The following is a 14,609-nucleotide window of genomic DNA, read 5'->3' on the forward strand; positions in this document are numbered from 1 at the left end:
TGCTTTCTCATTGTTGTTCTTTACCTTATCTGATTGTTTTACAATTACTTTCTTGTCAATCTTCTGCAGTATTCAGACCAGGCAGCCGCTGTTTTTGTTTAAGGTTTCTAATAAAGTTTCCAAAATACAAACGGAAGTGACATCATCAAGTCTGTCGAATCAAAACAATGGCCGCTGGCAAGCTTGCATTTTACCTCTTGTGAACCTTTTTTAATGCTTAACAGGTAGCTTTCACTGATTCTCTGTAAGGAACTCTTACTGGGATGGATAGTTGATTAAATAAGTATATTTTGAAAGAAAAAAGCCAGCTGCCAAGTGCTGCTTTTCGCTGCCAAAATGAGCGATGTTGTGGAGAAGACCCTGACAGCTCTGCCGAGCCTCCTGTCCTTAGACTCTCAGCCTGGATCTGCAAAACTGTCCTCCACCTCAAAACTAGGAAACCTCATCAGAGGGATCACTGAGCTGACGTCCAAACATGTGAGTATCTCCTTAAAAACTGGAACTTAGCTGAAATAAGATGGGTCAGTTGTTCATGGTTTGGTAGCTTGCTAAGTTGACTAAGCTAAATTAAATAAAGGTGTTTTTGTGTGTTGTTTGACCCTCTTGCTATGTGCTAAGTATCCAGTACAGTACTGTGCTAAGTTTAAGATTGATTTACATTCACCTTCTCATTTCTGTTGTGTTAATATGTAATACAGGTGTAATAATTCCAATAATAAAGGTGAAAGCTGGGACTTTTTTTTTAAAACGTGTCCTTGTTGATGCGTTCATGAGCTTGTGATAAGCTCAGACATTCGAGATGTTAAGAGTCAGCTCCCAGTATGCTTTGGATTCATAAACTGTGTTGCAAACAAGTTAAACCTGGAAGGCAAATTATGTTGTAATTGTTGCTTCTGTTCTTTGGCCAATTTTCAAGTCTGTCATATCCAACAAACACGTGAATGCACCATCAGAAAGGGTTTACAGCAAAAAGAAATACATTTAGATATTCACATTCTTTTGGGCAATACAAATTATATAGTATATAATCTTTAATCTATATATGTAAGCAACTAAACTTTATTTGTATAGAGCTTTTCACAGACATAAATCACAAAGTACGTCACAAAAACATTAATATTCAAGAACGAAAACACATAAGATAAAATGACCACCTGTACCTTGTGAAGTGGAAGTGAGCTAAAAACAAATATAAATACACAATACATACAATACCAGTAATAAAAATATAAAATACATTAATACATAATGAGTACACACCATACCTAATAAAATACTTTATAAGTAAACAGTAACAGTATGTGGTAAAAGCATAAAATAAATACATAGTACGTAATAAAATACACAAATAAATACTTGGATGCGGACCTGGTGCGTACCGTTTACCCAAATACCTGTCTAAACAGGTATGACTGTAGCTGCCTTTGGAAAACGTGCACAGAATCAGCAGACCGTGAGGGTCTCAAAAGCACGATCACCACGGGTCTTTAAGGCGAGTGAGCGGGACAGACAGCATGTTTTGGTTAATAGACCCAAGAGAGCGAGCTGATGAATAAGGGCGTAGAAGTTCAACAACACATGCAGGAGCCTAACTGTACAGTGCTCTGTAAGTAATGGTGAGAATTTTGATATGTGATAGGGAGCCAGTCAAGAGGTCTCAGTATCGAGTCATGTGAGATTGTCTGTTTGTCCTAGAGAGTATCCTTGCAGCAGCATTCTGGATTACCTGCAGACGATCACAGGCATACATGCGTAATGATGGGAACAGTGAATTACAGTAGTCTATGCAAGATTAAATAAATGTGTATACAAGCATCTCTAGTTGAGCCTTCCAATCTCAGTTTGCTGATAGTTCATATATCAAAAGGTGTAAATAAAGAAAGAAGATCTGGATATCTAACAACATATTAAGAAGAACTCAATTGAAACGGTAATTGTGACAATCATATTAAATGGGTGTGAAATGCGGAAGTAAATGTCTTTCAAAATAAGTGCCTTAGACAAATCCTACAAGATTCTACATTGGAAAGAGTACCGAGGAATTGACTGAAGCATGCGTGGCATGAAACCAGAGTGAGTGCAGAATTGAGATGGCGGACATGGAAGATGACTGGGCAAATACTTCGACAGGATTGAGACAACCACAACAACAAGGGGATGACTTGGACACCAGAAGGGAGAAGTAATAGAGGAAGACCAAAAACCACGTGGAGACGTACAGTGTAGAAAGAGCAGAAAGAGGCGGGTTGGAATTCATGGTACGAAGCACGAATGATTGCAGCAGAAAAGAAGAGATGGAGAGAATCTGTGGAGGACTTATGTGCCACAAAGCACGGAGGAGAAAGATGATTAAGACTATAAACGCCTCTCTTTTTTTGAAATAATCGGTGAAATAAGTACCTGGACACACACTTCTCTGTAAGATCTTGATATGTAGTTCAGGGGCTGAAAATGGTCTGCAAACAAAAAAACATGGTAGTGCCAACCTTAGCAGGTGTTTTCTCACTGTTTAATGTTATTAACTTTCAAATGTGTTTCCCCTTTTCAGGAGGAAGAAAAACTTATTCAACGTGAACTAGCAGCTATCAAAGAACAAGTGTCCTCCCCGAACACCTCCATGGTACGATTGTCCTTATTTTCCCAATTTGGTCTTGCACAAGAAACCAGATATTTCAAATAGGTCCAGTTATGTCTGAAATTACTGATGTGTTTATTTCTTCCTTGTCTCATAATCTGATTCAGAGGCAGATGAAGGAACTCATGGTGAGAGCCATCTACTGTGAAATGCTCGGCTACGAGGCTTCGTTCAGCTACATTCATGCCATTAAACTGGCTCAACAAGGCACTGCTCTGGAGAAAAGAGTTGGTATGTACTTTACGTAATGAGCTGCAAAGCTTCCCTCAGCATCCTTAACCCTCTGCAGTACTTGGTCTCATGAGAGTGTTGTAGTACTCGAGACCGGTCTTAAGACCACTTTTTGATGGTCTTGGTCTCGTCTCGGACTCGACCTCATTGGTACTCGGTCTTGTCTCTGTCTCGGACATTGGGGACATTGGAGATTTTATTTCAAGACCATAACTTTGGGAATATCAATAAATTGCTTTTGCATTGTCTGACTTATTTTTTAACATCCTAACTTTGATTGGATGTAAAACGCATTGCTTCAAATGCAACCAATAACCCTAATTAAAAATGTGTTGTTACCATTAATGACTCTCACCCCTCCCCGTGATGGTAAGCATGGAAAAGAGTGTCGAATGTATGTGGGTGTTTTAATGGGAACGTGGATCTTTCCGATCAATTTGAGAAGTACCTATGATCTCGTTCCACATTTTATTGTGTGTCATGTATTGTGGGGAACTGGTCTTGGTCTCAACTTGGTCACAGCCCCTAAAAGTCTTGGTCTTGTCTCGGTCTTGATAAACTCTGGTCTTGGTCTTGACTGATAGTGATAGTCTTGGTTTGGGCGGTCTTGACTTCAACACTATGATAAACACAAGGTGCATGATTGAACCTGAGTTTTTTGAGCTTTTAAAGTAGGGATTTTTTTTCCATCACAGCAACTTCATTGACCTGAGCTATGAAACAACTGCACTGTGTCTTCCTAAAAATATGTTTGTGTGTGATTTGCAGGTTATCTGGCTGTGTCTTTGTTTCTGAACGAAAGTCACGAGCTGCTTCTTCTCCTTGTGAACACTGTATTAAAGGTGGGTGTTATGTTTTTACAGCATTTATCATCAGGGACAGAAAACTGTCCTTACTGCTTGTCCTATCTTAATTTTCAAACATGGGAAGAACCTTCATATGACAGAAGCAGTTCATAAACACGTGGTTGTGTCCTGTCCTATCTCAGAACTCGTGTCTTAACTTAAGAAATCCTAACTAGCTATGTCTGTGTTTAGAGCGTACACGAGACTGCCTGTATCCTTGAAAACAGCTGCCTCCTTTTGCTAATCACTAGCTAGCTAGCTTGCTATAATGGAAAAGACAGATGTTTAATTTTAGCGCAGAGTCAGAGGCATTATCGTGTCAGTGGAGGAGAGGAAACCCCCGCCTTTTTGGAAAGTTGTCTTCCAAATTATCGGCCATGGAAAAAGATTTGAATGGATCATATTCAATATTAATCATCTTGGCAGATGATACATACCCATTAAAACATTGTCCAGGAAAAAATTAAAGTGTCATCATATGGTTTGAGTTTCTAAATGCGGTTAGGAAACATGCTTCTACAAAACCAAAATCCTAAATGTCATCCTAAACTGAGAAAAGATAGGATTTCAGACTTTTCTGTAATGAGGCCCATGGTGTCTGAAAAAGGGATGTTGTTAGGATATATTTTATGTTTTCAGGATCTTCAGAGCACAAACCTTATTGAAGTGTGCATGGCTCTAACTGTCGTCAGCCAGATGTTCCCCAAAGATATGATTCCTGCAATCCTTCCTCTGGTCGAGGAGAAACTTAATCACCCAAAGTAAGAAATGCTCTTTGCCTGTTCATTCTGATTATTTACCTATATGCATTCAAGTGTATTTATTCAGATAAGCCTGGAGAATCTGCTAGAATATTATGAAGAGTTTCTCCTAACATATTTGTAGAGAAATCATTCGACGAAAAGCAGTCCTGGCACTGTATAAATTCTACCTAATAGCACCGAATCAAGTTCAACACATCCACAACAAGTTCCGCAAAGCTCTGTGTGACAAGGATCCTGGTGTCATGACGGCTTCACTGCACATCTACTTACAGATGATCCAGGTAATTTGAGGTTACAGCTTCACCACAACGTTAACTGTGTTTATTGAGAAAACATTTTACAGAGATCTTGGTTTGAACTTCTGTGGTGGAATCCGGTCATGTCACATATTTTGCTTTGGTTACAGGAGAATCCAGAAGGTTATAAGGACCTTACAGCAAGTTTTGTCACCATACTAAAGCAAGTGGTGGGGGGAAAACTGGCCATGGATTTTAACTATCATAGTGTTCCCGCTCCATGGCTGCAAATTCAGCTTCTCAGAATACTGTCCTTACTTGGGAAAAATGACCAGAGGTAATTGTGACTTATTTTGTCCCCTCGATGAACTGGATGTTTCTGCTATTATCGTGTGCCATGCTTTAATCCTTGCAAGTAAAATTTGCAAAATCTGTTATTTGTTTGACAGTACAAGTGAGATCATGTATGAAGTCCTCAACGAGTCTTTGCGAAGAGCAGAGATGAATCATAACATTACGTATGGTATGTCAAAATTGAAGTACATGTTTTTTTTTGTTGCGTTTGAAATCATTTTAGTACTTTCTTCAACCCCTTGTTGAACTCTCTCTTTATTTTCAGCTATTTTATACGAGTGTGTAAAATGTATTTACACCATTAATCCTAAATCTGAACTTTTGGAAAAAGCAGCAAAGTGCATTGGCAACTTTGTCCTGTCGCCGAAGATTAATCTTAAATATCTTGGTAAGATCCAAAGAAAACCTTTCATTTAAATCCATTTTTTCGTTAACAGTCAAGATTTCAGATATTCACTGTCGTAAATCGGTTTATTTGGTATTACTGTAGGCTTGAAGGCCCTCACCTACGTGGTCCAGCAGGATCCTAAACTGGCCCTGCAGCATCAGATGACCATCATAGAGTGTCTGGATCACCCCGACCTCATCATCAAGCGTGAGGTGAGGCAGATACTGGTGTAGTCAGGAATTTTGTGTCCTGAAGTTTTGGGTTTACAGTGTTACAGGACCTTATCTGTTTTCTTGTAGACACTGGAGTTGCTCTTTCGGATCACTAACGCCCAGAATGTCACAGTCATTGTCGAGAAGATGCTGGAGTTTTTGCGCATCAGTAAAGATGACTACACTACCATTGACCTGGTGGGGAAGGTGGCAGAACTGGCAGAAAAATATCCTTCCAAGTGTGTAGATTGTACGACGAGCAGGAGACAGTGCTCAGCTCTGATGGACCACTGTACCTGGAAATTTGGAAAACCCTTACAACAATAAACCACAGTCATATCATTAAGCTCATATAAATATTGAAACATGAGCCAGAACTACATGTCTGCTGGAATTGCTTCACTGATCCAAGAAGCAAATTATACTTAAAACCCTACTGCCTTTAATTGATTGAATTATTGCCATGCTGGTGAAGTAGTACCTTGAAAATTACAGTATTTCTTTACTTGTCACTGGGCTTAAACACAGACCAAAGGGGAAATTCAAAAACACCGGAAATCTTGTTCTAAAATTGGAAGCTCACAATCTTGACAAACACGCCTTTTGGTTCTGACAATTAAATGATAACGATAACGATAACTCTAGTGGACTGTTGAGCTGCAGCAGACTGTCTCATTTTCTCAATACTAAAGCTGTTGGTGGAGTTGTGCTAAACACAACATTTGAATTAGTTCTGGGTTGAAAAACAGAAATCCAATCCTTTAGGAACATGCTGTTGCTTGTTCCTATTTATTGTACTGACTTTTTTTCCTATAAACAATTATACATATGCACCAGACAATGAATGGTTCATTGAGACCATGAACACAGTGTTTTCAATAGGCGGAGACATGATGCAGCCTGACATCCCTAACAGCTTCCTTAAACTGCTGTGTGAGGGTGAGATAACAACACACTCAACTTAATATGTAGTGTTCCTGTGTTTTGATATTTCAGTTCAGTAGTTTGATACTGATATTTAGGAGTAATTTTTCTCTAATGGCCCAGGATTCGACAGTGAGGAGGAAGACAGGAAGTTGAGGCTGTTTGCTGTGGATTCATATGTTTTTCTGCTGCAAGGAGAGCCTGGCAAACTGCCACAGCGTTTCCTCCAAGTCATCAGCTGGGTGAGTATAATTCGTATGTAATAATTTTGAGAAAAAGAAGCAGAAGAAAGAATACAATGTTGAGTTTAAAGCATACTTTACCAATTACTTTACTATTTTAGTATAACTAAGTACAATAATTTGCAGCCATAAAAAAGAACAGTATAATGTAAGAGGATGGATTTTAATCAACATTGGTAAGAATAACAACAAGAAAGAGCAATATTTAATATTCTGTAAAGAAATGATATCAGTTTAAAAGTTGAAGTGTTTCAGAAGACCACAAATAATTAGTTGGCCTGAGTTCCTCAGGTACATCATTCAAATCGTACTTTTAAATCCAGATGATAAAATCACAGTCATGCTGTTGTGTCTCAGTTAGCTCAGAGGAAAAAGATGGCTATAGCAAGATCCTAATGTAAATTTAATATATATATGGTTCCCTGGTGGCCTAAAAATTATAGATGGAGAGAATTTCTACTGGAATGATGCAAGAATACACAGTCACAAAACGAGCTGCAAGCATGACATTATGTTTTCCAAATCTTACTAACAATTAATGACAGTACTTTATTTTACCTGTCGTTGAAAATGTAACTTACTACATACTATGCAATAAAGAGGCAGTAAATGTTACTGCATAGCATGTTTAATACACAAAGGTTTCCCCATTCTCTGCCATGCACAGGTCCTCGGTGAATACTCCTATTTGAAGGAGGAACTTGAACCGGCTACAGTCCTGAGGCTGCTTGCCAAATTGTTGGACATGAAGAACACCAGAAGCGAAACAAAGAGCTGGGTCCTCATGGCAATGGCCAAGCTCTGTCAGGGTGGGGCAGGCGTTTCTGCGGCTCAGGAGGTTTCTGAAACATACAGCAGCTCCCTAGACACAGTACTGAGACAGAGGGCACAGGAGCTGCAGCACCTCAGCCAAGACTCTGAACTCCAAGCCAGGGTGCTACCTCGAGACGCTGACCTGGAACCCCTGGAGGTAATACGCAGGGCTGCAGAATTATAGTAATGATGTTTAAAGGGACATTTGGACACGTTTAATGTGGATGTCCAGTCAGTACTGATGGTTAATATAGTTGCTTAAATAAATTGCTCATTGCGTGCTATAATAACTGAGAAAGCTCCTGCTTATGGAGCTGTGCCTACATGTAGCAGGATGCATTGCGAGCGAGCTTCTAATGCCAAACCCCCACAGCAGACGTCCTTTTAGCAACAAAGCTAACGCTTGCTGAGCTAGTGCTGCAGTATAACGTTCCACAAAAAACTACATGAAAAAAACAATTCCCAGCATCCAACCTACTACTCTTGTTATTTAGTTGGTTTCAAATGAGGCTTCACGTTCACTCAGTTTCTCTTGACTGTCCCTCAATATTACAACATTAGTCCATCGTCCCAGCCTGTGGGAGTACCACTCTAGCCTATAGTGATTACTTTGTTGGCCAAAACATAGCGTTAGGTGACAAAAATACTCACTCATCTACCCCTCTGCCCTGCTGGTCTTTGTTGTCTTTTCCAGTTTATCTTTGGGATCCTGAAAAAGGTCTCCAGCACAGCTCTGTCCAAGTGAGGAGTAAAACTTTGATGCATAGTAACTCACATTCGGGTTCTCACAGGTTTGGCGTCAGCATCAGTGTCCAACAAAAATGATTCCGTTTCTTTTGGCATCGGAGGGCAATATGAGCAAAGGCGCCACCTGTCGGTGTTTACTCCCGGCGGCTCAGGTTCTGCAGGGTCCCCACCGGCCATATTCTCCTGCACAGCTAATGCAGCCACTGCCTCTGCCTCTCCACTGCATTTCTTAGGACATACACTCTGAGTTTGTCAAAACACTGTAAAACGTATCCCAGTCCACAATATCCTCTGCACTCATATTTTGAGATGCAGGTTTCACTGTTGGAAATGTAGCTTGTTTGCAATGAGAGCGATATGTAGAGCACACCGCCTGGCTACCCAGGGGAAGTCCAAGATTGCGCCTGTAGCACTATTGGCCTCCAAGGCAGCAGGAGAACTCAGCTTTCTTGGTCATGATGATACCTTGAAGTTCCTACTTGCTGGCAGAGTAATTGCTCATTATCTGATGGTTGGGAAGAAAAACCTGCATGCACTTGCCCTCCCATGACACACAGTTAATTAGATATATTTATCGAAATATCATCATCATTTCAGTTGTAATCAAAGCAGCTGTTTTAGCATGTCTAGATCTAGAGTAGTCTAATGGGTTGGATTTACCACAGAACTCCATTCAGTATCGGATACAGTGTGAAACAAGTAGAGAACAAGAATCATATCGTAATTACACAAATGTTTGCTCTGGTTGTTTAAATTTTTATTTTGTAATTTATGTGCAAAACAAATTGTGAGATTTTTTGAGTCCTGTGGAACTTTACCAAATGATCTTCTCATTCCCATTAAAGGGGATGTTTAAGTTGTTGTCGTTGTTTCCAGGTGGATTCCTCTCTGTCATTTCTGGATGGATTTGTATCGGAGGCGCTGGCTGCTGGCGCTGCTCCATACAAGCCGCCCCATCAACGGCAGGAGGAACTAGCTCAGGCAAAAGGTAAAACTCATTGACTGTGGCAGATTTGGCAGCATTTGCACTGACTTGTTTGATTTACTCTGACTGTGTTGTCTGCCTCAGCGTTGAGCCTGGAGCCATATGCCCTATCCCTGCCCATCAGCATGTCGTCCTGCAGCATCGCCGACAGACAGTCTCCTACACTGTTGTCCATGAGCTCTGGTCTGTCAGGCGATAGCGCCGACATCTTGCATAAAGGAGGGTACGTAGACACCACGTGCACACTTGTGCTGTCTTGAGTTAAAATAGCCTACACACAAACACATGGCTCATTTAGAACTTGTACTTTTTGATTTTGGTTTCAGCTCCACCACTCTGAAGCTGGATGGTGTGAAGAGGGTGTGGGGGAGGGACGGCTACCTGGCACAGAGAGAACCTGCGGAGGAGGCTGCCCAGGTTGAGGTTCCCAGTCCCTTCCGGTCACCCAGCCAGCAGAGAGAGGCTGAGAGTTCAGACAGCCAGACTCCCACTCCTATACCAACCTCTGAGCCTGAACAAGAGAAACAGCAGCTGGCCTCTTCGTTGTTTGTCGGCCTGGGCTCCCAAAGCTCTGTGTGTCTGGTGAGCTTTTTAATTCTTCTTCATCTGTTTAAGGTATGGCTGCACCGTATGAAGTAAAGCTGCGTGGTGTGATAACTCTGTCTGGTATTATAATTCCAATATGCTGGAAGTCATTTACTGTGAAGCAGCTGCAGACATGTGATATATATGAATCTGTTGAGTTAGTCCTGAACGCTCACTTGTTGCTTGATTGAAAAAAATACATGTATACAACAAGAGGCGCAGGATTAAAGCTGGGGTAAGCAACGTTGGAGAAATTGTTTACCCCAGCTGCAACTAACAGGTATTTCATTATAGATTAATTACTTGGTCTATAAAATGTCAGAAAAGCTTCACATTGCTAGTTGCGCCCAATCAGCAGTCCAAATTCCAAAGATATTTAGGTTATTTTCACATAAGACAAAGAAAGCAGCAAATCCTCACAGTTGATGCTGGTACCACTAAATAGTTGTTCCATTTGAAAATGGCTTAACGATTAATTGCTTTCAAAATAGTTTTCCTGTTGATCGACACAGCATCTACTGGTTCTGTAAATCTCAGCCACTCTGATGTGGCAAAGTTTATTGTGAAAATTCACCTGTGACTTTGATTAAAAAAATGATACATCCTGCATTACTACAAATACATCTGTTGCAAATAAAACATTTCTTTAACAGATGGGAAAATCTGAGCCAACACCTCAGCGATTCAGAAGAAAAGCCAAAGGTCCGGGCTCGTCCTCTGGCGCCAGCGAGCAAATATCCAACTCCCTCGCCTCCTGTCCCAGCACAGTGGATACCTTGCTGTGTAACAACCTCCTGGACTCCAGCATCACCTCCGAGCTGGCCCTTCCTCCCTCCAAACAGACACCCCAGCTCTCTCAGGGCCTCACTACTGCAAATGGCCCCTTTGATATAGACTTAACTGACAGTAACATAAAGGGAAATACCCCCCCTCTCATTGGGGATAATGGTTTTGTCGTAGCTGCTGATCATGCTCCGTGTGAAGACCCAGAAACACCTAAAGACTTGTGTCTCAGTTCTCATCTTCCTGCAGAGCTCTTTGGATTGTCCCACTCAGAAATCACTCCTCTGTGCTCCAACCAAATCCTGGATCTCTCAGCCTGTCATGTGCTTAAAGAGGATTCTTTAGCGTTTGTTGTTTTCATTTACAACTCCTCTGACTCTGATATTCAACAGATACTACTAGAGCTTGACTCAGATGAACTTGAGGTACAGTAATTATTGAGCAGAAATGCATTAGTGAGGTCTTATACTCTCCTTACTAGTCTTTCATATTAAAGGACATTTTCTTGTAATGTTTATTTCAGGTGTCCTGTGTGTGTGACAGTTCAGTGCAGGAGACGCGGAGCCACAGTCTAGCTGTGTGTCAGTATTCCCTGACTGTGAAGAGGCCCTCAGTCCATGTTGAAGTTGTTGGGATGGTATCTTACGAGTTGCCTGTTGGGACGCCTCAGTCAGTGCAGCTGTCATACAAACTGCCTCTAACCAGCTTCATCAGGTGAAATATTTTCTTTCTTTTTTTCCAAGTATGGCCGCACAGAGACATTCATTTGCTTACTGTAATTTCACGTGTTTCCTTCAGACCTTTGACTGTGTCAACAGAGGAGTACGGCACCATGTGGCTGGCCTTCTCTCATGATACAAAGCAGAACCTGACGCTGATAAGCGATGGCCCAGAACCTCTCAAAGCCACTCTGAATGTGCTGAAGAAGAAACTTCAGCTTCATGTCGTGGAAATCATAGGTGAACTAACTAAAACGTCAAAGCTGAGCTGTTAGACTTTAATCAACAAAATGTATGATTTGATGCTTGTATGTAATAACCAGCGCTGGCTTAATGTGATACTTACTAATGTGTTCAAATGCTCAGAATTATTTATTGTGATGAATAGTCAGATCTTTGTTTTCACATATTGATGTCTCACTGTAATACAGATACAACACATATGGTCAATATACACACGTTCATGCCCCCTACATGTATCCACGCAGATACTTACATACACATGTGCACACATTAACATATGTACGCACATCTATGCATAGTATTTAAAAAATAATCTTAAATATGAGTGGACTGGAGCTGTTATGTCTTCTTGATCTTTGGGATCAGTGATCAACAGTTTTCACCATTTCTGAGATTTTATAGACAACTAATTGGTTACTTGAGAAAATAATCAACTGATTAATTGAAAACAAAAATAATTGTTAATTGCACCTCAAAAGTGGGCCTTGTGTTAAGATTATTTTGTCAAACTTTTTATTTCACTCATTTACAGTGTTATTAGTTACTTTGGTACCACTTTCTAATAAGGTATATTTGTGAAGTGTTTCTAAGTTGTGACTAATGCCTTTATTAATGTTAATAAATGAGATATTATGGCCTAACAGATCAGTAATAATCCATTAAAGCTAAAAGGGAAGTTATGCTGGAGAACATATACCACATGAAAGCCTAAAAGTTGTTTTTAATAGATTGTTGCTGGTCTGAACACATTAATACATGTGTTGTTGCAAAATGTAACAATGCTATTAATTGCAAATTATAAAAACTTTATAAAGTATGCCTCGATACCAATTAGAATGATGTTTTTGGTAGTTTATTGTTTATCTTACATTGGAGAAGCAGTGTAACAGATGTAATGTATATAAGGCATCAAGCAGATGTGCAGCCCCAGTCCCTGGTTATTAAAATCATTACATAGGTAAAGGTAAAGTCAGAAAGATTTCACTTTACACTATTAGTAACCGTTATTGTTTTCCCCTACAGGTAAGGAAGGTATTGTAGCTTGCCAGCTCCTCCAGGATCTGCCATGTCTGATGCACTGTCATCTGAATGCGGGAACGTTGGCTGTGTGGCTGCGCTCCCCAGTCCCCGATCTGCCTGACTGCCTGATCTACCACTGCCAGAGAGCATTACAGGAGCACACTGAGCAGCACCTGTCCGTCAACCACTGAAGAGGAAGGTACACAGAGCACTATAGTGCAGAACAAGAACATCTGAGGTTGAGCATTCTCATCTTTATATTACAGTGTTTACCATTTGTTTATCTTTTCCACTTTAAGTTATGAAGTAGGATTAGTTTTTTTGTCCACAGATCATTTATTTTTAACAGTTAAGTGGGTTGAATAATTCACAGGATTACAATTGTTTGAAAGTCACGACTGGTAATAACCTCAGGGCCAAAAGCATTGCGTTCATTACTTTCGGTTTAATTATGAAAACTTAAAATGTCTTAAAATGTTGACAGGGCTCCATAATGACTTGAACACTTCAGTCGTTGAAACATTATGAGGGAACTGAATACTATGTCTGATATTGTCTGTACAAGGAGAAAATCATGAATTTCTACAGTAATTTTTGCACCCAAGGTCTACACGCTAAATAATGAGAGAGAGAGAGAGAGAATATGTCCTGTCTTCTTTTTGTCATTATTTTTTGAAAATCAGCTACATTTTCTAGGTTACAACAATCATGCCAGTGAAGCCAGTTCAGGTCTTAAATCAGTCAAGGTTTCAATTTCTCATTTAGCATCTTAAAGCATTTCATTCCTGTCATTCCTGGTCAGTACAGATTAAAATGGACAGAATAACAAGAAACTAATTCTTGCAGTGGATTGGTTGATGTTTTAGGTGTATTTATTAGGTGAGAGGCACAAGAAAGTACAAAACTAATTGTTCAGTATTTCTGGGATGGACCTGGAGAAACTATTAGAGGAGGATTTAAAATACTTTAAAACTAATATTAACAGAGAGCTGCTTTTCAAGAACCTGCTCGTCTTTACCGCTGAAAAAAAGCAGCATTGCAGTTTGCATCCCTGTTTGTCTAAAGGATTTCATTATGCTGACACTAACCCCCGACTGCAGCCGTTATACGTATTTCTTACATGTATGATGAGAGAAGTTTGTCTTAAATGTAGCAATGAAGATTCCACTCTGCGATTGTCCACATTGTCCATGTATCATTATGATGAGGAGCATTTCGGTTTTCCCTCGTGTTTTGCAGATGCTGCCTTCTGTGTGATATGATTATCTATGCACTCATGTTTCTGGTTTGTCAGTTTCGGGTAAGAGGTGGATTTTAGTGTCTTTGATTATTATATTTTTGTATCAATGCAGTATTAAAACATATTTATTGGAGTTATATTCTTATAGAAAATATTTTGTATTGATTTCTCTGAAAGAAAGAAAGAAAAAAATCATTGTTGTTCATGTTACTGTTTGATTGAGGTGTGCCAGATCATGTCTCTGCCTGTTTTATTTAATTCAGCCTGAAGGGAAAGTTTGTTCTTGTATTTGCCTGCATCCTGATTTGAAGCCAACAATGTGTCTAAAACTCAACTTTAACCCAACGCCTTATGTTCTAATGCCAAGGTGGCGTGTTTGATTTGTGCCTGTGGTGCAGAGAAAATTCTTGTTTATTAGAGTGCCTGTCACTACATTCTGCTAACTTATGAATAAATTCAACACATATAAATTCACTTTATTTCGTCTGTGATTATTCATGAAATCGATGCTATGATGTAAGTCTGTAATAGCTATAACATAGACGTGCTGGACATGAAGCAAAGAGGGACATTATTACAGTAAAGAAAACTTTTTCTGATGTTCTTTCCACTCATTGCTAAATGGAAAAACAAATTTCACATA

General features: G+C 39.9%; 1 protein-coding gene across 1 annotated transcript; it reads left to right on the forward strand.

Annotated features, from left to right (window-relative positions):
• The first annotated feature begins 157 nt into the window (after window positions 1-157).
• ap4e1 (adaptor related protein complex 4 subunit epsilon 1) lies at window positions 158-14,440 on the forward strand. Its single transcript, XM_038706259.1, has 21 exons — window positions 158-477; window positions 2,549-2,620; window positions 2,743-2,866; window positions 3,635-3,708; window positions 4,351-4,472; window positions 4,597-4,756; window positions 4,882-5,048; window positions 5,161-5,234; window positions 5,331-5,453; window positions 5,556-5,665; window positions 5,753-5,892; window positions 6,492-6,604; window positions 6,713-6,831; window positions 7,499-7,801; window positions 9,268-9,379; window positions 9,461-9,599; window positions 9,703-9,958; window positions 10,615-11,169; window positions 11,268-11,458; window positions 11,543-11,703; window positions 12,730-14,440. Exons 1-21 carry the CDS (start codon window positions 337-339, stop codon window positions 12,915-12,917), a joined length of 3,444 nt encoding a protein of 1,147 aa, XP_038562187.1. The 5' UTR covers window positions 158-336; the 3' UTR covers window positions 12,918-14,440.
• The last annotated feature ends 169 nt before the right edge of the window (window positions 14,441-14,609 follow it).

The sequence above is a fragment of the Micropterus salmoides genome, unplaced genomic scaffold, assembly GCF_014851395.1.
Source record: "Micropterus salmoides isolate LMB-PRFRI ecotype aquatic unplaced genomic scaffold, ASM1485139v1 Ms_hic_scaffold_8, whole genome shotgun sequence".
Classification (NCBI taxonomy): domain Eukaryota; kingdom Metazoa; phylum Chordata; class Actinopteri; order Centrarchiformes; family Centrarchidae; genus Micropterus; species Micropterus salmoides.

Coding starts and splice junctions, on each gene's coding strand:
- ap4e1 (XM_038706259.1), top strand. CDS start 337: ATGAGCGATGTTGTGGAGAAGACCCTGACAGCTCTGCCGAGCCTCCTG. Junction 5,893..6,491: donor GTGGCAGAACTGGCAGAAAA/ATATCCTTCCAA, acceptor AAACAATTATAC/ATATGCACCAGACAATGAAT. Junction 7,802..9,267: donor CTGACCTGGAACCCCTGGAG/GTAATACGCAGG, acceptor CGTTGTTTCCAG/GTGGATTCCTCTCTGTCATT.